This window comes from Chlamydotis macqueenii, chromosome 14 (assembly GCF_036417535.1).
Source record: "Chlamydotis macqueenii isolate bChlMac1 chromosome 14, bChlMac1.mat, whole genome shotgun sequence".
Taxonomy (NCBI): Eukaryota; Metazoa; Chordata; class Aves; order Otidiformes; family Otididae; genus Chlamydotis; species Chlamydotis macqueenii.
The window spans coordinates 19,514,323-19,537,735 of record NC_141569.1 but is presented as its reverse complement, the minus strand read 5'-3'; the positions used below and the strand labels follow the sequence as shown (position 1 = coordinate 19,537,735).

Here is a 23,413-nt window from a genome sequence, read left to right as displayed (position 1 = left end):
CAGCAAGAGAGGGAAAGGGCTGGGAAGCGCACACCGGAGCTGGCGGCAGGGTTTCACCCTGTCCTCCAGGCAGGCAGGGGTCCTGGGAGGCCCTGTGGGCCATGGGGGAGGCAGCCTGACTTAAATCCCCGTCTTTCACCTGGGCTGGAGTCCAGCTCCAAAATAGCAGTCCAAAAACAAGATCACATGAGAGGAAAAAAATAGCCAGGCGAAGGATTATCCATACTTCCTCGTCCTATGTGGGCACAGAGTGGCGGCCGGCGCTGCCAGCCACGCTGCCGCCTCGGTCTCCCCACGCCGCGCTGCCCGCCGGCTGATGCCAGCTCTTTCCCCGGGATCCGGCACAGCCCTGGTGCCTCCACCTGTCTGAGGGACGTCGGGACATCGCCTTTCCCCGGAGCTGCCCGTGAGTGGTGCGAGGGCGTGCGGGTGGGCGTGCGTCGCTCTGGGAGCTGCCTGGGCCCAGGGGAGCGGGGCAAGGGGCAGGGGGACCCCAGGCACCTCCAGCCTGCCTGGGACATATCAGCAGTGGTGCCACCACCACCCAGCCCCGTGCACCCCGTCCCAGCAGGTGACCCCCTCTTCCAGCATCCCCCAGTGCCCTTCCCGGGCACGGCGTCCTGGCGGGGGGGGGTGGGGCTTTACAACCCCTTTGCAAAGGGTCTGCAAGGCACGGTCCTGGTTCCCGAGCTCTGGGCCAAGTGTGCGGGCTTGGCCGGCTGTGCATGTCGCTGGCAGGACGACGGGGGCTTCCTTTTCCTCTCTCGGGGCTGGGAGGCAGGGAGGCAGGAGTGGGGGCCTTTCCACTTCCGTGCTGTTCCCAGGCAATATGGGCTGAGCGGCACCAGCAGTACCGCGCCAAGGAGAGGGATGAAACCAAAAGCCTGGGCCCTGGAGGATGGCACAGGTCTTGTTTTAAACCAAACTTGTGGAAAGTTTGGTGTGAATCGTCTCTGCTGCGTGATGGTGGTTTGGGGGGAAGAGGAGCCACCGGGGCAGCGTGTGCTGGGGGTCCGCTGCCCGGATGGGCAGACAGAACGTGGCTCGATGGCTAATTATTCACCCTCGTCCAGGAAAGCCCAAGACAACGGCAGGGCCAGCCTGTCTGTTGAGATGCAGAAATGTCAGGCTGTATCTTTCTTATTTTCAGTTTCTATTTTCAACATGCAGCCAAAACGGCGGGAGGAAATGTTGTTCAAACTCAAAAGAAAAAAAAAAAAAAGAATGTTGAGATGCTAGGAAAGCGCAGAGCCCACCTGTGCTGCATGGGTGTGCGAGGAGCCGTCCCCACTACCTGCTGCTCACTGCAGACAACTGGGATGTGCTCTCACCAAAACGCCCGGGCTCGGTGTCCGTTCGGCTTGGACTGGCTGTCCGAGTACACAGGCTCCGTGTGAGCCAGGATTAAGAGCCTGCTCTAAGCGAGCCTGAGATAACACGGCTCAAACACCGCACCGAGGCACTGGTGGAGGCAGGCCAAGCTCTGAGGTCATCGCACTTGCTGCTCCAACACCGCAGCCGGCTGACACGCAGCAACGCGCTCCGCGTCCCATGCAGCCGGCACCCCACGAGCCCACCACTGGCTCCCCACGAGACCACTGCCAGCACCCCACGAGCCCACTGCCAGCACCCCACGAGCCCACCACTGGCTCCCCATAAGCCCACCACCAGCTCCCCACGAGCCCACCGCCGGCACCCACAAGCCCACCACTGGCTCCCCATAAGCCCACCACCAGCTCTCCACAAGCCCACCGCCGGCACCCACGAGCCCACCGCCAGCTCCCCATAAGCCCACCACCAGCTCCCCACGAGCCCACCGCCAGCACCCACGAGCCCACCACCGGCTCCCGGCAGCCAGGGGGGTGGGTTTGTCCCCTTTCCCAGGAGGGCACCGAGTCCACCAGGGAGGGAGAGAGGCCAGTAATAGAAACACCCATGTAGGGGTTTGGGGTTGTTTTTTTTTTTCCCCCTCGCCCGCTCCTGTCCCACCGCAGCCCCCTGTGTCCTGGGCGGTGGGACCGCCCGCCCCCGGCCCCGGGCGAGCAGCCCCGGGCAGCCGGTAGCCAGCCCGCAGGTGCCCGGTCCCGCTGCGGGGGGTGGGGGCTGGACGCGACCCAGCATCGCCGCCCCCTTCCCTCCCCGCCGCTCTGCATCATCAGCATCATCTCTTTTTTTTTTTTTTTTTTTTAATGCGTTTTATCCCTTTTCTGCCCTCGCTGGACGCCGGGAGGATCGCGGAGCCGGCGGTAGGTGCCGGGGCCGCTGGGGTGGGGGGGTGCTGAGCCCACCGGGCTGCCCACGCGTGTCCTGCGAGCCCCGTGGGGCCGGCGGGGGAGCGCGAGGTGGAGGGGAGGAGGTAGGTCCCTTCTCTGGGGACTGATGCGGAATGGAGGGGGAGGGCTGCTCCTACCCCCACCCCGACTTGGCACCCCCCCCCCACTTTTGCCGACTTGGCAAAAAACCCCCCAAGAAGGGCTCCCCAAACGGGAGGGTCCTGTCCAACTGCAGCCCCAAAATCCCTGCAAGTCAGCCTAAAGCTTTGGGGCAGGAGCCCGGATGAGAATCTGAATCGGAATAGAAACAACATTTTAAATTGCAAAACAGAATATTTGGACCATTAAAAAAAAAATAATAGGAAGCTTGTTGACGTGACACAGCACTATAAAATGGTTCATTTTTTTAATGCAAAAAAAAAAAAAAAGTTTCCTCAAAAAAAAAGTCCTTGGGCCTGCTCTAGCCAGACAGGCAAGTCCTACTGAAAAATATGCTTTGACTTGTATGAGGTTTTGTCAGGTCCAGAAGTACCTGCGCACAGCCAGCTCGGACCTTCTCCTGCCCCAGGGGGCACGCGCCGAGCCTCGCTGCCTCCTCCGGCTCTGGGGCCAGGGCTCCGGGCGGCTCTGGGCTCCCAGGTCCCAGCAGCGTTTCGGACGTGCGGTTGGAGCTGGGGCCACCCAGGGCAGCAGGGAGCGGTTGGGATGCAGGCTGGGAAAGGAGGGATAAAAAGAAAATTAGTAAAAGCAATGGTTCAACAAGACAAGATGGAAAGTCCCCCGCTCTGCTCCCAGCTTTACTCCCTGCTCCGGTCAATCCGCATGAGCACCCCAGCATCACCCCTGTCCTCACACGCTTTCAGATGCGATGCGTGGGCTGGGGGCTGGGCTCAAAATGACAGTAACAAGGAGCCCGGGCACCTCTCAACCCCTGCGGCGATCGCCTTGGAGAGCGCACAGGGCCTGCGGCGCAGAGACCCCTCGCCACAAATGGGGGTCTGATATGTAAGCGGTCCCTAAGGGCAGGACCGGGCCAGTGGCGATAAGGCAGGACAATGTCCAATTGTTCTCCCTGTTACATCGGGTCAGCCCCACTTCTTCCGGCCGCTCCGAGCACGCAGGATGCACAGGAACGTACACGTTGGACAAGGGCTGGAAAGAGCTCAGGTCCACTGAGGTCTCCAGCCAGACCCAGAGCTTCGCCAGCCCTTTGGATAAACTTTCCTTCCCAGCTCCACCCAGCCCAGGGGTTAGACTTTCCCTCCCAAGCTCCCCAAATGACTTTGGCCTTCCTCCCACTCGCGAGACCTTGATCTTCCTCCCAACCGAGGCAGCTCATCGTGCAGCTGGCTACGGCTCCTTCCACTTTCCTCCCTGTCAGCTGCACAGCAGCTCCTTGCGCCGAAGCCCTGTGGTCCCCAGGCCCCCCGTCCCCCAGCACGGCGGTGATGGGGAGCTGTTAGCCCTGGGCCCGCTTTGTCGGGGTGCTGAAAGGCACCAAGAAGCCGAGATGCCCAGGGAGGTGAAGGGGAGCGGGGGCAACACGCAGTCCCAGGGAGCAGCGGGGGCTCGGCTGTGCCCAGCACCTGCGCCCATCCACCCGCGGCAATTAGAGCTCGCAGCGCTTTGTCTTTATATTTGGCATCTTTGGTTTGGCTCAGACCGCGGTTAGCAGCTCGGAGCACAGTTGTAACGAGGAGTTCGGGCTCAGTCACAAGGCCCATGCAGATAACAGCCGCGGCGGTTTTATTTCTGTCCTCTTATTTCAATGTGCTTCCAATGATGTGCTCAGAGAAGAGACCAGAACCAGAACTTCAAGAAATTAAAAAAAGAACAGGACTTAGCACTTAGGAAGGGCCTTTCCTGCTCCTCCGCGCTCCCATCTTTTCCTCTCTGCTGGGGCTGTCTCTACCTGCCACGGGGAAAATTCGTTTTGGAAGCGCCCCTGCCCCTTCCCTGCTCCTTTCAGCTGGGTGCAGGTTTCACCCACTCCCGGGTGCTGGTCCTGGCCCCTAATTAGCGCAGGAACCCGACCAAACTGCAGACGCTTCCACCCGTCTCTCAGCCAGCCCGTATTCGTGTGAGCCGCAGCCAGGGGAGGAGGCACAAAGAGGAATTTTTGGGAGCACGCACATTTCAGGAGGAAATCAGCCTAGCTTAGGGGTGCTAACTGGGGAAACAGAGCTGGAACATCTCAGTGGGGAAGCAATCTCCCACTTTGTTAATGGTGTAATAATTGCGAGCCGGTGATGGAGCCAGCCCTGATCTTGTGCTGCCTGCAGACCCTGGGAGGCTCTGCCTCTGCAGGGCTGTGCTCACCCTTGGGGTGCCCGCGCCCACCCTCAGGACAAAGTTTGCTGTGGGTGCCACTCACGAGCATCCCGTGCGGTAAAACCCCTCACCTGCACCGCGCCGCCCTCCCCTCGGCTCTGCGCACCGGTGGGGACAAGGCATTATTTCTTCCTCGCTTTGTCCAGCATGGGTCACTCCTGGTTCGGGCAGTTTGTGCGATGCTGGGCTGGAGCCTGGCCGTTTCCAGGCGCTTGGTGAAGGCTTTGAAGACGGCTGGGTGCCCGAGGAGGGTGAGCGGTGGCACACGCATCCCGGGGGGCAGCTGGAACATCCCATGTCCCACAGGCTCCAAGGATGACCAGGCGCAGGGCACGGCTGCTGGCAGGGTGATGGGGACCGAGGAAATAACGACACGGGAGCACACGCGTGCTGCAGGAACGCCCGTTAGCTGTTAGCGGAAAGCGAGGTTATCAAAGGAGAGCTGCTGCCTCTCGGGGCCCGGCGCCGTTTTGGCGCGCCATCCATCAGGAGAGGCCGTGGGAGCAGGGAATCCGGGCAGGAAGGTGCAGGGAAGGTGGCTGGCGGTGCCCTGACCCCGGCAGCCCGCCAGGTCCTGGACAAACTCCCACCAGAGCGCCCTGTATTGTTTGAAACATCAGTTTGGGGCAGTTGCACAGCAACCTCTGAAAATACGGCTTCCCCATCCAGCTTCTCCGCTGCAGGAGCAGCACCTTCCCCTCCAGAACCGCAGGGACGCCCGATGCAGGGCTGCCTAGAACATTCGCCCACTCTTAAACAACCCCGCCTTAATTACCCTTAATTTCATATGAGATGGAGGTACTGCTCCCTAAATTCGGGTTCCAGGAAGGTGCCTGGTGAAGCCCACCTTGCCCCTCACGGGCTGCTCCGGCACAGCTCAGCCCGGGTACCGGTGCATCACCCCTGACCGCGGCGGGCAATGATGCGTGGTGGGGGCATTTTTAGAAACCCTGTGTATGTTTTCCGCCACTGCAGGACTGTAAGTGATGATCGTTGAGGGTGGAGGGTTTGTTTTTCAGACGGCTTTTTGCAGAATTATTTGTTGAACACCAGTTCAGCGAGAGAGAGAGGGACAATTGCTTTGTCATGGCATCTCTGCCCCGGCGCGTCGTGTGACTTTTGTGAATGCAGTAATCCCGCCTCTCTCCCCATTGGTTAAAGATGAAAGATGCCTGACTCAGTATTTCTCAGTAACGGCAGTTACTGGTTTTTGCCCTGTTTCCAACACCAGTGTCTGTTATTCTAACGCTGCTGGAGAACAAAAGCCGACGCTGAGGCCTTGCAGGGCAGCCGCAGGAGCCATCAGTGCCCATCCCAGCTGCCAAAGGTGGCAGACAAAGGCTAGCACGGGCCCTCAGAGTGCGGGGGGTAATACTTATGAATTCCTTTTGAGAACGGCTAATACACAGGCAGTGCTGAATATGATCCTGTTAACCCCAGCTCAGCACCCGAACGTGCATCTGTGGTCCAGCTTACAGCCCTTGGCTTTAATAAGGTAACAAACCCCGCTCCTCCGGGTCTTAACCAACTTAGAAGTGAATTCAGAAGAGCCTGCTTTCCCCTTCTGCCTGTGCTCTCCCAAAGCCCCGGCTCTGACCCCTCCTGGGATGAGACAGAGACACTTTAATGAATGAAATCACCCCAGACAACTGCATCCCTCAGAGTGGTGCCAGCAGAGAAAGAAAGATAAAAATGAGAGGACTGCAGAGGGGAAAACCAGCCATTGAAGTGATCTGGTGACCGAAATAACCTTGCACACAGAGTTGCTTACTGATGTGAGAAAGGCAGCTATTCCAGAGAACTGGAAACCCGAGGGGCACGGAAAGGAAAACTTCCGTGAGCCTGGAGCTCCCTGGAGCCATGGGGCACCGCTCTGCTGCCGGGCTTTAAAGCGCAGGGTAATGATTCTGGTCACTGGGCAATTTGCATCTTCTTCACTCAAGCCCAGGGGCAGGAGGTGCCACGCTCTGCCCGGCCACGGGGTGCAGCTCAGCTCCCCACCTCCGCTCCCACAGCCCGCGGCGTCAGCGTGAGAGCAGCCCCAGCCCTGGCTCCGGCCACGGACCCACAGGGTGGCATCCAAAACCTTCTTGTCCGCCGCAGACTCATTTCTGGAGTGGTGCTGTCCTCCCCAAGATTTGCACTTCGCCCACAACGGTCTAGACACGCAGCCCGTGAATGACTCACAGCTTGCGCTCACAGAGCCTGTCCTTGCTTCTGGCTCCTAATTTAGATCCGTGCCTCAGGGGGCCAAATCTGGGCGTCAGCCCTGACCTCAGATCTTTTCTTCCCACGTCTCCGGAGCCAGTAAATCCGCCCGGCCCACCTGCAGAGGAGCCTTGCCAGCGCTCACGCGTGCAGGGACCTTATCGAACCTGAGCCAGCTGTCAGCTCCCCCCAGAGCCGCTCTCCCCGCTGCCTGTCATGAGCCGCAGCCGGAGACCAGGGCTGGAAGCCTCCTTCTCCAGAGACATCCTCCAGCATCCCCAGCGCCGCTCAGGAACAACCTCCCGGTGCGCAGCAGCTCTTGGCCAGCCGGCCGAGCATGCGGGCATGGTCCGCCTCCCTCGCTCAGGGTGGTCCCTGGACCGCGGGCCGATTGTCCGACCTGTGCGTGGGTCACACAACAAAAGCGAGAGCCATTGCACCGTTTTCTCTCATCCCACACCATCTGGGTGGACAGGAGGGGGAGATCTTTACCGTGACAAATCCTGGTCTGTGCATCAGATGAACTCCCGATCCAAGCTGTTCCCTTATCCCAGGGACGCTCTGCACACCCTAAAACTCCCTGAAAGTTATCCTGATCCCTGGAGCCCCATGCCGGATGACCTGGCTGCTTTCCGCACGGCTCCTGGGACCGTGCACGCGAGGGCAACCTTCTGCATCCCTGCGCCATCCTCGCAGATGGCGGCCCACTCGGTCCCCTCCACGCGCTTCCAAACTGCCCCCCTGTCCCGGCTTCTTCCAGTAGCCTGGCTGCTCCCCAAAGCCGCCCCACCTCTCACCCACCCGGATTATTTTTTTCCCTTGTTAATTCCCTAACAGCTGCACATCCTCACAGGACACGTTTGTGCTCTACAGAAGAACACTACTCCGCCGGGTACATTTTCCACCGGAATTTCCATCTCCCTTTATATTTGAGTTCCAATTGCAGGTCAAATCTCGGACACAAAACACAGCATCAAGTAAAACGCCCTCCCTTCCCCTCTCCTTACTACTCCCTTTGCTGCGGGGTGTTCTAAAAAGCTTCTGACTGATGAGAAGAGGTTACTAACTGCTAAAATAGACATAAACAGGGTTTTTTAGCTTACACCTGACCCGACACGGACGCGCTCCTCCGTGGGTGCAGACGCGTGGGAGCCACACGATGAGCGGGGAACGCTGCAGGCGGTCTGGGATGCTCATTTACTCCCTGGGGACCCTGCACCCCAGCGCAAGGCTGGATGCGCGGCTCCTGAGTAAGAAAAAGATAAAAACGCATTGGGGTCCTGGCCGCGGCAGCCCTGGCCGGGCAGGCAGGGACGGCAGCAGCCGTTCCCCAAACCGCGGAGCCGGCCCGTGGCGGTTCGGTCCCATCGCCTGCGGGCGGCTGGCAGCGCTGCGCGTTTGGGGGGATGGCATCGCGTGCAAGCACAGCCTGGGTCAGCCCGTTCCTGCCCACGCAGCCCCGTGCGCAGGGGATGCGCGTGCCCTAAGGCCAGCCAGGTTCCAAAGGGGAACGCTGTGTGAGCCGGGTGCATTTATGTAAATCTTTAAACAATTTTTCAAGCCAGGCCAAGCGTCCTGTGACTCGCAGTAGGGCGGAGCCGCTCCATAAACATGTAAAACATTGACACCGGCATTCAAGGTCCCCGCAGGACCTGCACCACTGCAGCCCGCTCGCAGCACTCGTCACTTGTCTCAAAAGCTTTGAGACAAAACAGGCAGCCCCTGCGCCCCAGTCCTGCCATGATGCCACCGGGACGGCAACGCTCACATCCCACAGGAGCTGCGAGGCTGCCTGTTTTGTCTCCAGGTTTTTTGGTTTAGAACAGTTTTTTTTTTTTTCCCCACTTAGACCATCCAGGGCATCTCCTGCCTCCTATCACAGCTAGCATCCTCCGGGCCAGCCTGACCCCAGAGCTTTCCCCTAAACCAGCTGTGGAAACACTGGGCACGACAAACATCCCCGTGTCTCTAGGCTGCCCACTCGGGAGCTGGAAATAAATCCCGTGGGCGTCACCTCGGCAGACGGCGCTCTGCGGAGCACGAGCTTCAGCAGGTAGTTAAAATTGCAGACTTCTCTCCTCTGGCGTGCTTTTTATGGTGGTTTGTTGTTTACGCAGATGAGAAAGGGCAGAAGAGCCTTCAAAAAAAACCAAACCATCCCCTTGCCTCTGAGGATATGGCTAGGGACAGCCGCGGCAGTGTCCGAGGCAGGGCACTGTTTTCCTTGGAGCGGCTGCGGTCACGCTGCCTTCTTCACAGATGGGAAGGAGCAAACTGGTGCCCACCTCCCTGCGGGCGCAGGTGCCCCAGTGCAACCCGGTCTGGGACAGGGAGGACCCCAGTTAGGGCTGTACCTTCTACCAGGGCCTGACACATCCCAGCGCGTGATCCGTGCCTCCTTCCGAGACCAGAGATGAGGCGGACAACTGGACAGCCCCATGTCTGTGGGTCTCCAGAGCACCCACTGCCTTCAACTGGGACCCCCCCGATTTCTGCCTAAAGATCGTGGGTCTGGCTCTACAGACAGCAAGAGGTGGAGATGCATAGCTTCTCTCCCTGGTTTCCTCCAGCAGCTAGTTATCCATAGCTAATTACTCCGGTGTTTTCTGAATGTCTCATCTGCTTCAGCTTTGAGCTTACCTTGCTCTGATCTTTCATTTGAAACTCTCCTCGCGTGCTCTCACGCACCGCAGTTTCACACTGTAAAGCACTTTCCCCAGCCCCAAAGTCACGCAGATAAGAAAATTATTATTTATTGGAGGGTTTTCCTGGTAACAGCAATTATTAGCTCAAGCTTTTGTTGCACTGTTAAGTTACCGAGCAACAGCGTGCACAGGAGAACACAAGCCAAGCTGTTCAGTAAGGCAGCTTGGAGGAAAAACAGGCACGGGCATCCACAGCTACTGGATGCTGAATTTAAAATAAGATGTCGAGCAGCAGAATTAAGAACAGAATTCTTCCAGCCAGCTTTTCTCAGAACTTAACAAGACAAGCTGTATCGTCCTTACACAAATCTTTCAGAATGTGCATAATTAACTCCCTGCACGTTTCCAGTGTAGCAAACCACCGCTGAGCTCACGGCGAACACAGAAACCCAGCGATTTTCCTTGGACCAGCCAAGCCTGGGGCTGTGCTGGAGGAAGTTTGATTTCTGAGTGATGATACATCTCCTGATGGTTAACCACGAGGATGGATGTGGGGTTTCACTTGGCCTGGAGATGAAACCCGCAATTCCAGCATCCTCTGCCTCTTTGGGAAGGACACGGTGTAGGGTCTGAGCCCAAACTCAAATCCCTGTTTTGAAGCCGGAGCCAACCCTTGATGGAGCTTGGCCGCCCTTCAGAGGGCCAGCTGCTGGAAGCGTGGCATCCGACACCACGTGGGAAGGCCTGCTTTTCCCTGCTTTTCCCTCCCAATCCAATCCTTATCAGCAGCAGCACACAGAGGTTTCGGACCCGTCCGAGCGCTGAGAGACTGGCGAGGGCTTGTGGCTGATGGAGGGGGAGCAAGAGGAGCAGGGACCAGGCACCTACCTGAAACGGCATCAGCAGCAGGTTTGCTCAGGATGGGACCAGGGCTGCAGGGACCGGGTGCAACAGGAGAACCAGGTCAGCCCCCTGGCCTAAGAGCATTGCATGGGGTGAGATTTTGGGGCTAGAACCTGTCGGTTGGTGTCAGCCGCTGGTTTCACCCTGCACAGTGAGCAGCTCCCCATGGCAAGCAGCCACACATCCGCACCTCCCATATCAAAATGCTCCAAGAGAAAGAGAGAAGGGAGGAGAGCTGGAGACAAGCACACACAACCAGAACAGCAAAACAGAGCCGTGAGAAGCCTGCCCATGGCTGTGAGCAGCGGCGGCCGGTGCTGCTGTCCGTCCGTCCGTGGGCATGCGGGCCGGGAGCCGGCGGCCGCGGGGCAGCCACACCTGCGGCGCCAGCCCAGACAGCCCGGGCGCTCCCACTTTGTGGTCTGGCATCTTCCCCAGCATCCTGCACAGACAGCGGGGGCGGGTGGCAGGTGGGGGACGGTGACATTTCCAAGCCGGGTGAAGCGTCACCCAGCTTAACCTCCCTGCCTGACAGCGGCCAGCCCTGAGTGGGGTGAGGATGGGGTGCCCGCTGCAGGGACCCCCGCACCTGGGAGCTCCCAAGGGGGGAGATGCCACATTACCCCTCCATCGCCACACCGGGGCATGCGGAGTGCCCCCCTGCCCAGAAGGGTCTCCTACATCATCACAAACCATTTCAACCAACAGCAACCAGTGAGTTTTTGCAGCATCCCTTGCTGTTTCTGCTCCCTCCAGATGGTTTTTTCCCCCCGGGAAGCAAAACACAGGCAGCCCCACGGAGGAGAGGTGCACAGCCCTGCATTTAACCCGGCAACAGACACCCAAAACAGGGTACCTGCACCCAGCGCCTCACCCCTGTGTCCTCAGCAGCCCAGACCCATCCTCCTCGGGTGCCAGAGAGTGGACCATGAGGACGGCGTAACTCACGGCACACGTTAGCGGCTGCTCCCAGCCAGTCCCACGTGCCGGCGCGTCTCGGTCCGCAGGAGCGAGGTGTTGGGAGGCAGCGCCGCAGCAAAGCGCAGGAGAAGGGACAATGCTTCACAGGAGCTTGCGAGGGGGACAGGGCCCTCGTGTAAAAAAGGCAGTGCTCTCCATCTCCCGGCGGGAAGGGGAAGCCCTTGTGTTACTCCACTAATTGCCTTTTGTAATTAGGCCGCCAGTTGCAGAGCCAGAAGTGCCCGCAGGGACGAGGGGGCGAGTGCTGGGCCCCAGGCTGCGGTTCTCCGTCCAGTCTGTTCTTTCCATGCAGCAGATCCCACGCATCTGGCTTGCGCTGGGAGCTCGCACGTAAATCCCCCACGTGAGGCAGCGGGATTCACTTCTGCAGCCGGCGTTGCTCGTGTATGCGTGCGTGGTCTTGGGCTGAGCCCCGACAGGACACACGGGGCCAGACCGCCCCGGCAAAGCCCCTGCTCTCGGGCTGGACGGGCTCCTGGAGCTGGACCTGTAATTAAGTTAATCACCAGACTGCAAAAGGCCATGGGTGGGGAGGTGGGGGAGGATGGCAATTAGAAAGCAGATCGTCGCTCCGTTTTCCCGTCTCTCCGCGGATGCCACCAGCTCGCTGAGATGCTGCACTGGATGCCCCAGCTTGCAGAGGCAGCTGGGATGGCCCAGCCCCCCAAAAACACGCAGAAGTCACGCGTGGCTTTGAGGCAAAAGGACCAGCTGCCGGCAGGCCATCGCGCGGCCGGGCTCTGCGCAGGGAGGTCTCTTGTTTTTAAGCACCGCCTCGGAGGGATGGTGAGCAAAGGGATGGGTTCGGGAATGAGAAGCCCCTGTCCCGTCCTCCCGGGCGGGATGCAGCCTTTTCTTGATCTGTCCTCACCACGGTGCTCCTGGCTCTCATCAGCCTCTCTTTTTTTTTTTTTTGGCAAAGAACTCCCTGACCCTGGCCATTCGTGACCCCGCTCAGTACAGTGCTAGGAGTTTCACACCTACGCTCCTGTCCGTTCCACTATCCCAGTGTGACCTATACTGGAATGACTGTGTTTTCTGGTGGAGAGCAGGAGGTGATGGCAGCAGGCATGAGCTAAATTAATTTCTACTATTTTGGACCCACTTTATACCACATACTCCACTTACCAAGGGTAAAACTTGACTGGTAATTATTTCATTAAGCAGTTAATGATGTTGCTAGAGACAAAATGTCCTTGCCATAAACACTGGCTAGAAACAAGGCAATGCATTCCATGGATATGCACAAAGCGACCTATTACAAGTTTATCACATGGAAGGAAGCCAGAGCCTGAATCCCTTAAAAATATTTGACCTGTGGAAGGCGCTTCCCATCCCCACACGTGTGGGTCGCGGGAGGTGACCCCTCTGCCCGGGTGGCCGCTGTCAGAGGTGGGAAGGGGAAAGGAGCCCATGAGGAGGCAACGCCGTCCCATCACAGCCGAGTCACACACCCTGAAGCAACATGATTTCCGCTTTAAGGGAGAAAAATAACGCCTTCCAAAATAACCCAGCTGCAGCGTCGCCACCGAACTCACCAGAACCTGACTCAGGAGCCACGGATCTCGTTAACTGAACTCTGGCAGAACCCTGAAAGGCTCCTGAGCTCAGCGGGCTTCTCACCTGTTCCGAGTTCCCTGGATGGTGTTCAGCAGGTCAGGTAGATGGCAATTGTCATCAACCACACTTTTCATCAACGCATCCACCCGTGTTCTGAAGGGGTGCATCGCAGAGGCCATCCGCATTTCTTTCCAATCCCACACACAGGATGGTAGCCAAACCAGGGACAGTTTTCATGTCTTTGAGTCAACCTCCAAGCTTATTTTAACCCACGGTAGGTGAGGTATTTCTGATGTCCTCCATGTAGTAGCCAGGTATTTTATACTCCTGGGGGAAAAAAAGGAAAAAAAAAAAAAAAAAAAAAAAAAAAAGACTTTTGCCTTAGCTGGTCAGCCCACAGCTTCCAGGCCAGCTGTGGGACAGAGGCACCGTTTGGGCGTCAGAGGGCACTGCCTTGGTAAGGCAAGCAATGGGGAGAACAGCACTAGCTAGGGAGTTCTGCATCCATTTCAAACGAGGAAAGAAAACGGCCCTTACTCCTTCTCCACGGCCCCCAGCCTGCGCTGCTGTTTCGGAGCTCACGCAGCATCTGCCTGTTGCTGGCAGCATCCCGGTCCTGCATGTTCAGACTCAGGTGCTCGCAGAGTTTGGGATTTCACATCAAAGCCGCCGGTTTGGCCGCTGCAGTAGCAGCCGTCAGCGATAACGTTTGGAACCAAACCCAAACTTCTCAGAATCTCGCAGCTATTCCGGCCCCGCACCGGGCTCATCTCTCCTCGCTGCTTTTTAAGCCCTTTGTTTTCTTTAGAAAGCTGTTTCTGAGCTTTTGGGACTCTGACATCTTCCCCAGCCCAGGAGGAAGAGCCGAGTGCCCCCAGGCTGCGGACCCTCCACTCCCCGCGCGGGCAGATGGAGCCAGGGCCACCCCAGAGTGGACGCCCCAGGTCCAGCTCCCGGCGATGACGCCGTTCGTTCTCAGCAGTGGGTTTCTCTTAGGCAACGCAGCTCGGGAAAGCTGCGGGAGCCAAGGGGATGAGTGCGTTACGCAGGGGCGGGAGGAAAGAGGAGAGCAACGAACGCAGCCGGTCTCGGACAAACGCTCTCCAAACCACTCACCGTCCCGCTGCGACTGGCCACCCCTCTTACAGCCACCTCCTCCTGGAATATTTTCCTTTCTCCACGGGGCACCAAGTAACCACTGGAGCACGGTGTCTCTCAGCTTAGCATCTTGGAGAGAGTTTTCTGTTCTGCCTTGAGCTATTTAATCATTTTGTTGGGCTTCTACCCAAAGAAATAAGGCCCTTTATGTTGTCTTTGGTTCAGGTTCTCTCTCTCTCTCACTCTTGCGTTTTAATTCCCATAAAAACCTAACACGTTCCTGCCAAAAGCATAATATTAGGGCCGTGAGCAGTGCTGTGTGTAGAGCACTGACTCCACGGTCATAAAGGTCTGAGAACAGCAACAGTACTTAGCAAGGGGAGACAATGGGAGTGGAAAATCGTGTTCATTCAGCTTCTCTCGTGGAGTAAAAGGCAGCTGGCGAGCACTGGACACATCCTAAAAATAGCAAAAAAACCTTAAAGGAAACGTGAAAATGAAGAAGCCGTTCAGTCGAGCTCCCTGGGAAGCCCTGGGACGCGCAGCCCTTGAGGTGCCCCAGGGGAGCATCCCAGCCCACACCTCGCTTGCGCTGGCTCCAGCTGAAGTTTGCCGAGGTCCTGATCCACGCTCTTGGCTTTCCATCCGTCATCAACCCAGGAGCCTTCTGAGTGCCCTTCACCCTCAGATAAAGGTTTAAGAAAAGCTCTGGCTCCAGTAAATTACACAATGTTTGATCCCAATTCATGCTCACTACAGCCTTATGTACCACGGTGAGCGACTTGAAGGCTTTCATGCAGAGAGATCTTGGCAGAGAGTTGGCATTAAAAACTGAGCTACTACAAGAAAAGTCTGAACTCTTGACGGAAAAATTAATTTTGGGAGCAGACACGCTGAGGAAGCGCTGGGCTGGTGAAGTAACACTTGGTCAGCAAACGTGACTTACCAAACGAGAACTGGAGAAAGGGCAGGGGGAAAAGTTTGCAATAATGTCTCCCTGCATTCTGAGCCCACGTTCAGCTGTTGTATTAGTGATTTAATGCCCCCATCTGTGGCAAAACGCGGGCGGAGAGTCAGGAGGAAGGAGAAGCTGTTGTGAACCGACAGCTGCCAGGAGGAGCAGGGGCCTGGGATGAGAGGGAATCCTTTTTCTTTAGGGTTGTGTTTTCCTCTCCTGGGAAGTCCCTGTGCTCTGACAAAAGCCCTGGGGACAGGGCTGGGAGCAGGGGATGAGGCTGCGTGCTCGCCGAAGCTGGCCGCGATGGCTGGGCGCGTTCTCAGCAACAGCAACGGGGTCTTTACTTCCAGGGTTCAGCTTTCAGCAACACAGCTTGAGGCATTTTGATCTTCTGCAGGCTTTTGGGATCCGCTTGAAGGAGGGGCTTCCCCTCCCTGCAGCTGCGCTTGCGAACGTACATAGTTAAGGGCTTACAGCCAAATGTTTAGAGATTTGTGTACGTATACGCGTGTGCTGCAGAGCTGCAGCCCTCACCATCTCCCAGGTCACTCTTCACGCACCACGCTAAACCCACACGCTACGATACCGGCTCCATCGCAACGTACCACTAGCGCAGCTCAGCGCTAAAGAGACATTTTTACAATCTATACATACAGAAATGCATATAAACAGCGACTATATAACACTTCCCATAACACACCTATGGGAACACGTGGCATTTAAGGTGATTTCCTGTGTCTACATTTACACTGTGCCCCGTCTTTTTCAGTTCATAAATCCACTTCTCTATGAGCACTATGGAGCTTTGTGTGTGAAAGACAGCATATTCATGGGAGATTCTAAATGCCATTTCTGGGCCAGAAACACTCAGATAAATCTGAGTATACCAGGGTTACGCATGGGACTCTGGTCCCCACCCACTCCCGGCCACGGCAGCTCCCGGTCCCACGGCTGCAGTGGCCGTTCTCACCCTCTGACGTTCACAGCATCCTTCTCTTGTCTGATGCCTTCAGGTTCCGGCATGGCATCTCCTTAAACGTGCACCGTGACCACGCAGTGTGTCACAAACCGAGGTTTCACTATGATGACCCTAACTGCCATTCTGGTCTGCGGCACGCGCGCCGCGGCCGGGTGAGTGCCAGCGTACGACGCAAGCGTTGCTGCCTGGCACGCAGAGCGTGTTGCCGTACCTGGTCATCATCCTGTTTGGAAGCTGTAACAGCAGAGAGGGTTATTAACCTGGGCTCCCTTCCCGCCTGCTGTGGGTTTCAATCAGACACTGGGTGTTTTTCAAATGGGTTTTTTTTTAGCGTACAATTTTAGCACATACGTCATAGAAAGCAGAGAGAAAACAGAATTTACTATGATAAAATTAAAATGACAGAGTCCCTTCCACCTGGCTACGCGCAGTGAGGAGATGACCCCCCCACCTCCCACGCCATCACTCCCATTACTTTTTGGGCTGTGTCACTGCCCCAGCCGGCATCGCGGTGTGAATCACCTGCCCCGTGCCAGCCGGGGACCACCAGGCTCCCTCCCCTCCCTTCAAAAGCCTGGCAGCAGCGGTGCCCAGCACTCGGTGCCACCGCCCCTGCCACACGCCGCCGCGTCTCTTGCAGCCTGGCCGGCGAGAGAGGCTGAGAGATGGCCGAAGGGGAAATCACCACCTTCGCTGCCCTGACCGAGAAGTTCAACCTTCCCATGGGCAACTACAAGAAACCCAAACTCCTCTACTGCAGCAACGGGGGCCACTTCCTACGGATCCTCCCGGATGGCAAAGTGGATGGGACCAGGGACCGAAGCGACCAGCACAGTAAGCAAACCCGATGCGCTCCTTGGCGCTCCTCCTTGCTCCAATGGTTTTATCGGCCTTTCCCAGCCGGGAAGCGGGGAGCTGGCGGAGACGGGCTCTGTACTGGGCTCCCGGAGGCAAAACACCTTCCAGGAGCCGGCCCACACCCCATACCCCGCCTATAGCCTGTACGCAGAGCCGGCGAGGCACAGGGTGTACGCTGTTCCGCATGTGCGGGAGTATTAAAGGCTGAAACTGGTTATTAAAATAACAGCAGGCAGGCAAAATGTAGCAGACCAGAGTGCTAACTGCAGCACAGTGGCTGGAAAAAAGGCTTAGGGGCCACCTGGCATCCTACGCACGCAGGCAGCCATCACTCATACTTCCCTGGTATCGCTGCGTTCGCTCGGGGTTAGTGGAGCCAGCACAACCACGGGCGGCGCAAAGGCCACGTCCCCGGCAGCGCTGGGCACCCGCGGGCACGTGGTCAGCCTGAGCGGGACGTCAGGCCCAGATTCCTCAGCGTGCAGGGCGGATTTTAGCCGTGTGTCCCCTTGCCGTTGGGGAACTTCCCTCTCCTCTTATACAGCAAATTAAATGCCTGCAGGATGCCAAAGCCCAGTAGAGGCAGGAGTCAGCTGAACGGGTCATTTTGTGCCTTACAGCTTTAGGAGCGCACTCACGGTACCACTCACTTATTTTTTATGAAAACAAGCACGGCTTGCTGCATGCTGAAGCAGTTCCAATACGTTTTACGTGCACTCAAGTGTTGCAAAGATTTCACGGGTTACCAGAGCTGCCGCCGCAGCCCGAGGCTCCCCTTGCCCATCCCTGCTCCCTGCGGACCGGGATGCTGGGGACCTGCCCCGGGACGACCTGCGCACACGGGTACCAACACTCCTCTGACCACGTGCCCATCCCACTGCCTCTCCAGGAGCGTGGTTGTTCTCCATCGCTGGCCTAAACGTTGACCCTAGGAAACTGGCACGACTCGCTCCCTGAAAAGTACAGCAGCTTCTACAAAACCGGCAAAGTGCTGCAGACTACCTGACCCGGGGCAAACCTTAACAGAAAGAAATAACACTCTTATTCTGTGCGGCGAGGACAGGTGCATGTTTATCCGGGCTCCTGGCTGGTGAGAAAGACGGGCAGGGAGCAGCCACATCTGCCTTACAAACTCTAAAAAAAGCACTTTTATTTTCTTTAAACCACAAGCGCACATGCGGCTTTCTCCCCCCAAACTTAACCTTTCTTCATGTTGTTGTTGTTTTAATGAAAGGCAGTTTATAGCGGAGTTTTAATTATAGACATTGTTTTCCCACCACGCGCGCAGCACGCAGCAGCGCTGGGGGACAGGCGAGGATGAGCACTGGATAAACACCGTGCGGGGCCAGCAGCCCCCTACCTGGGCTAAAGCAGGCTCTATCCCCTCTCACACCCTGTGCCAGAGGCAGAGGGGGACGCTGACCCAAGGGATCTGCAGAAGCCAGGACCGGGCTCGCAGGACCCGTACGCCGGCAGCTGCAGAGGCCGTACACGCTCAACACGTTTTGCCAGAGCTGAGATTTCGGTGGAGTCAGAGGGGGGATGCAGAGATGCCCGTGAGCCCTGGGGAGCTCAGCATAGGTTTGCAGAGCCAGCAGCAAGGTGGCACCTCCTGGGACACGGGGCGCTAGCAAGGACACCAGTGTCCAGCCCCCACGCCCCAGCCTCGAGCCCACCATCTCACGGTGTGGGTGCTCACACAGCCCAGCCCTTTTATCCCCCTGGCACAGCAAGCCCATCACCCCGGAGTCAGCGATTGCCCTCCAGCCACCGGTCCCCACAGCTGCACCACGCACGCGGGGAGCGAGCGCGGGCATCATTCGTGCGCACGGCATCCGCTGCACCCCGGCACACGTGCATCTCACCGCTGCTGGTGCGGGGCCGCACGTTTGGAAGCCTCTGCCAGAAAGGAACCTCCTGTAAACGGTCTCCTAAACTTGGATATCCGAGCATACAAATATTTACAGAGGAAACTCCTGGAGGGGCCGTGTGCCAGGGGAGCAGCGCTGCCGCCGGGTACCCTGCCTCTGAGCACTGACCGTCGTGTCCCCCGCGCCTGGCAAACGCCGGAGCTGAGCTGTTCAGCACCATTCCCTGGTGCAGCCTGGACCACGACTGTCACAGGATTCTGCTGACGCAGCTGGGATGAGCACCAGCCTACACAAGAGTTACCTCACCGCATCCCGCGCTGCCATGCATCGGCATCTCGAGCTCATGCCATGAGACACAAAGAAAACTTACCAGGGCATTGTAGACCCTCCAGGAGGAAGCCCATGCTCCTTTCCATGAACACCCTTATTTTCTGTTTCATCCTGTTACTTCATGGAAGGGAATATCTGCACAGACCTGTAAAAAAATGTGAGAATTTCTGCACGAGCTCCTTCCTCCGAACCTACCCTTCTCCCTCCCTCTGCCGCCTTAACGTCCCCATCAGGAGCTGGAGGGTACCCCTGCCCCCCTCTCTCAGAGGCAGTTTTTGGGCCAGTATCATCACTTTTATCTCATTTCCCCTTTCCCTTGCTGGTCTTCTCCCTGGCCACACCCCGGGGCAGCACCATAGCGAACGCAGCGCGGGCTGGGTGCTCTCCCACTGCCAGGTTTGCCCCAACTGCAACCAAGCAATTCACTGATTAAACAATTTACTGAGCAGGAAATGCCAGAAACGAAGAATGTGAACCATCACAGCAAAGATTTCACCACGATAAGGGCTTCTGCCATGCCAAGAGGGAACGCTACCTTTTGCCTCATCCAGAAAAGGATGACGTGCCGGATGACGCCAGCCGCGGCACACTGCTGGCCGGGATGCTTGGCTCAGGGTTTTGCAACACAGGCATCTGAAGCCTGCCCATCCCTGGTTTCGCTCTCGAAATACTTCTTCATATGTCACTCCTCAAGTGTCTTGTCAAAACCACATGAGAAATTCGTAAATTAGAGCCAGAATTAAAACCCCAATCTCCTGTGTCCCATTCCAGCATCTTAACCAAAAGGCTGCCCTTCCTTTGATGTAAAATAAGGAAAAAATTGCTCTTTGGTTCCTAAAGCATGGCTGTGGGGTTTCTTTGAAGCAGAGGGTAGAAGGAGACACATTACATGCTGTGCTGTTTCTAATAGACCCTTTATAAGCCAGGCTTCAGAACAAAACACCCTGCTCACTCTCCTAGCAGCTCGGACATTATCTCTGACAACCTTTCTGTTTTCCTTTTGCCATTTTCCTTCAGTAGTTGTCGTTGTTTGTGTTGTTTTGCCTTCCAGTTCAGCTCCAGCTAAGCGCAGAAAGCGTGGGAGAGGTGTGCATAAAGAGCACCAAGTCCGGGCAGTACCTGGCGATGGACACCAACGGGCTGCTCTATGGCTCGGTAAGCGGGAGGCTTCCGCGGGACCAGGCATGGCGAGGGTTTGAGGTCGGCAGAGGTCTCGCCGCACTGAGTAATGCAAACCGCAAGCAACAGTTGGCCTGTGGTTGTTATTTTGGTAGCTGGACGGCCACTCTCCATCCGGCTTTATTTTGGGGGGAAAGAAAGAAATACTTAAACACCATCGTTTACCGCCCTGCCTCAAACACTCGACCATATTGCATTTCGTACCTGGAGCGGCAGCCGCTTCGCACCCCCGCGGCAGCAGCCAGCTCCGCGAGCGGGGTGGCGGGGGGAGCCTGGCAGGGTGCAGGGCTGGCGTCACCGACACTTTACTGCAGGAGTAGCCCAGGGCACTGAATCAAGGCTGCTCACCTCCGTGCTTTGATTATGAGCTTTACTGGGGCATGCAGACCGCAGAGGTGGGTCTGGAGAGCGTCCCGGCCAGGGAGCGCCCGATGGCGGCATTCGGGGCGTGCACCCCGCTCTCCACGGCATCGCCCCGTCTCACCGTCCTTACCCGCCGCTCTCTTTCAGCAGTTACTGGGTGAGGAGTGCCTGTTCCTTGAAAGGCTCGAAGAAAACCATTACAACACCTACACCTCCAAGAAGCACGCAGACAAGAACTGGTTTGTGGGTCTGAAGAAGAACGGGAGCAGCAAGTTGGGGCCGCGGACTCACTATGGCCAGAAGGCCATCCTCTTCCTCCCGCTACCCGTCTCAGCCGACTAAGCCCCATCCTGGGAGCTCAGAGACGACCCGAGCCCCAAAACCCAGCCACCGCCGCCTCCTTTTCCCTCGCTCCCTCCCTTTTTGGCTAGTATGACAGAGCCAAGCGTTAGAGCTCCGTGCTTTAGGTAACGCCTGTACCAAAACCAGACAAAGCAGAGCTCCTCTGCTCTGCGCAACGCTTTGCGGAGACGAGGGGAAAAGCCCCGACGCCCCCCAAACCCCTCCCGACACCCCCTCTCCTGTGACCTCACCGCAGTTCCCAGGGACACGCAGAAATTTGTCCCAGGCAGGCATCCCAAACTGGGGCCCAGGGCACCCCAAGGGCACCCCGGATTCCAGGGAAACGCACACCTCCACTGTCCCCAGTCATCCCGAGGCAAAACCTCCCTGGAGACGCTGCATTAACGTATTTACCCATCTGAGTATGCAGCTTCTAACACGCCCCCCAAGCGATTTCGGATTGCACCATCAGCCACGTTATCGAGCGCCAGCCCGGTGAAACTCATGCCGATGCCCTCGGCGAGTTGGGCTAAACTAGCGTCAGCCAAAAGCTCCAAGCCCCCAACAACCCAGCTGCCCTCACGAGGTGAATATCGCTGCATTTCGCGCTAGTCCCTGCCGTATGTTATTTGTGTTTATTTATTCAGTAAATCTGCCTCTTCTACAATCTGTTCATATGCAGTTCTGGGCACCGAAGCCCCTCCATGCTGTCCCAGCGCGGCCGGGGCAGAGCGGGATGCCCGAGGTCTGCTGTGCAATGGTGCGGCAGGGACGGGCTGCGTGACGGAGGCAGTGCATCCCATCTCGTTCCCGGGGGGCTTCCTCCCACACCCCCAGCCTCTGCCTAAACAGGACGCCGAGAATGGCACTGGGGCCCCAAACCCTCTGCGAAGCTGGGTTTCTCCTCTCCCGGCACGAAGCAGATCTCCTGAGTGACCCAAGAGCCGCTCCTGCCTGGCGAGAGCATCACGGGCCACGCTGGTTCGTCTTGCCCCATCCACCTCGGGCGCTTGCAGACGCCTGTGGTGACCAGGCACGAGCTGCACGGGGGACAGGCACCACGGGACAGAGCCTTGCTGAGTCAGCACTTCTCTTATAGCTTCCTCCCAAGTGGCAAGCACATTTTACCGTACGAGTTTCCAGTTTCCTCGTGCAGACCAACCCAAAGCCTTTCACTAACCTTTTCTGGCGACGCTGCATCAGAAGGTAAATTGGGAGTAGGTTTGGTTCCGTTGCCCCCGTGTGACTCATCGCAGCCCGGCTGTGGGTACCGGTGGGATGCACGCGGAGAGGTGGCTGGGGGTGCCACGGTCGGTGGGATGGATTGGGCAGCCGAGGAGGTGAACGTGCCGGAGTCCTTCATTTCTGCAAGGCTGGAGCTGGATCACATTCGGCTCTGTCCTGCTGCCGGTCTCGGGCTGAGGTTTCAAGCTAAAATTAAATACGCTGGCATAGTGGCAGAAGAATACAGTTTAACAGGAATATTGCAGCAGCTGTATTTGGTCTATACAGTACGAGGTGCTTAGGCTAAAAAGCCTAAATCTCTTGGTGGGGGGTGAAAACAGGGCATGGTTCTTCTTCACGACAGGGATGAGCTTTGTGACAACACACAGAAGTCACCGGCTGCGGCAGCAGTGCCCGAGCAGGGACACGCGATCGGAGACACCACAGAAGCGCACATTTGGCAGGAGCATTACAGCAGCTCTCCTCAGCTTTGCAAAGAGAAAAATCTCAGAGCCGGACAATGACGTTCATGTTTCCGTACCAAAACTTGTGGAGAAAGCCCAGCCTCTCGCCAGCGAGTATAAATTCAAAATGCGCGTTCCTGGCACAGCCCCAGGGCCGCTGCTCTGGAGAGCGGACTGAGGTCACCTCACGGCTTCCCCGGGCCCGGGGTTTGTCCCGCCTGGGCTCCGCTCTTCACTTGTTCCCTTCCTGTCACTGGGGACAGGGACATGGGGAAGCACTCCCAGTAAGTCATCCCGACACGGGAGCTGGCAATAAAAGGCACTATGCTGTGCGTATTTCTGCAGCAGTAATTAGCCACTAATTACCACACTTTAGAATTGCTCTGCTAATTACTGTACTCCTAAACTTTTGCACTTGCTGGCTCTGAAATCTCTTCCCCAGTGCTGGTAGCGTGGTGGTTAATCATCCTCCCAGGCAAAAAGGGAGCTGGCGTGGGATGGACGGAGACATGGCGGGGCAGGGGTGCGTGGCAGCTTCGGTAGCTTCACCATCGCCCACCCACGGGCACCGGTCCCCGCCAGCGCCCACCACCCTCCTCACACCTACCCGCTGCCACGGCCCATCAGTGCTGTTTTCCGCATGGAGAGGAAGTCGAAGGGCGATGTCTGCTCCTCCTGAGAGTGGTGGGCTGCCTGCTGCTCCTCTTGTCCTCCACTCCGCAACGTCTCCACAGAGCCGCCCGTGGGGAGGCCAGGTGCGCGGTCTTTCCTATGTGCACGTCAAATGCCTGCAGCACTGCAAATATCGATTTCCAGTTTTCACTTGTAATCCCCCACAAAGGCACA

The 23,413-nt window shown here is 57.5% G+C and overlaps 1 protein-coding gene across 3 annotated transcripts; it reads left to right on the top strand.

The window, feature by feature from the left end:
• Positions 1 to 262: 262 nt before the first annotated feature.
• Positions 263 to 21,546, top strand: FGF1 (fibroblast growth factor 1). 3 transcript variants are annotated; one of them, XM_086759106.1, is made up of 4 exons: positions 263 to 406; positions 16,577 to 16,770; positions 20,047 to 20,150; positions 20,688 to 21,546. In XM_086759106.1, exons 2-4 carry the CDS (start codon positions 16,602 to 16,604, stop codon positions 20,877 to 20,879), a joined length of 465 nt encoding a protein of 154 aa, XP_086615232.1. In that variant the 5' UTR covers positions 263 to 406; positions 16,577 to 16,601; the 3' UTR covers positions 20,880 to 21,546. The 3 variants fall into 3 exon arrangements, with proteins under 3 accessions (XP_086615232.1, XP_086615230.1, XP_086615231.1); XM_086759104.1 differs by having other exon boundaries at positions 20,685 to 21,546; XM_086759105.1 differs by lacking the exon at positions 263 to 406 and adding an exon at positions 2,051 to 2,246 and having other exon boundaries at positions 20,685 to 21,546.
• The last annotated feature ends 1,867 nt before the right edge of the window (positions 21,547 to 23,413 follow it).

Excerpts from the sequence above, each read along its gene's own strand:
- FGF1 (XM_086759104.1), top strand. The coding sequence starts at position 16,602 with ATGGCCGAAGGGGAAATCACCACCTTCGCTGCCCTGACCGAGAAGTTC. Across the intron at positions 16,771-20,046 it reads GGACCGAAGCGACCAGCACA|TTCAGCTCCAGCTAAGCGCA; the intron begins GTAAGCAAACCC and ends TTTGCCTTCCAG. Across the intron at positions 20,151-20,684 it reads ACGGGCTGCTCTATGGCTCG|CAGTTACTGGGTGAGGAGTG; the intron begins GTAAGCGGGAGG and ends GCTCTCTTTCAG.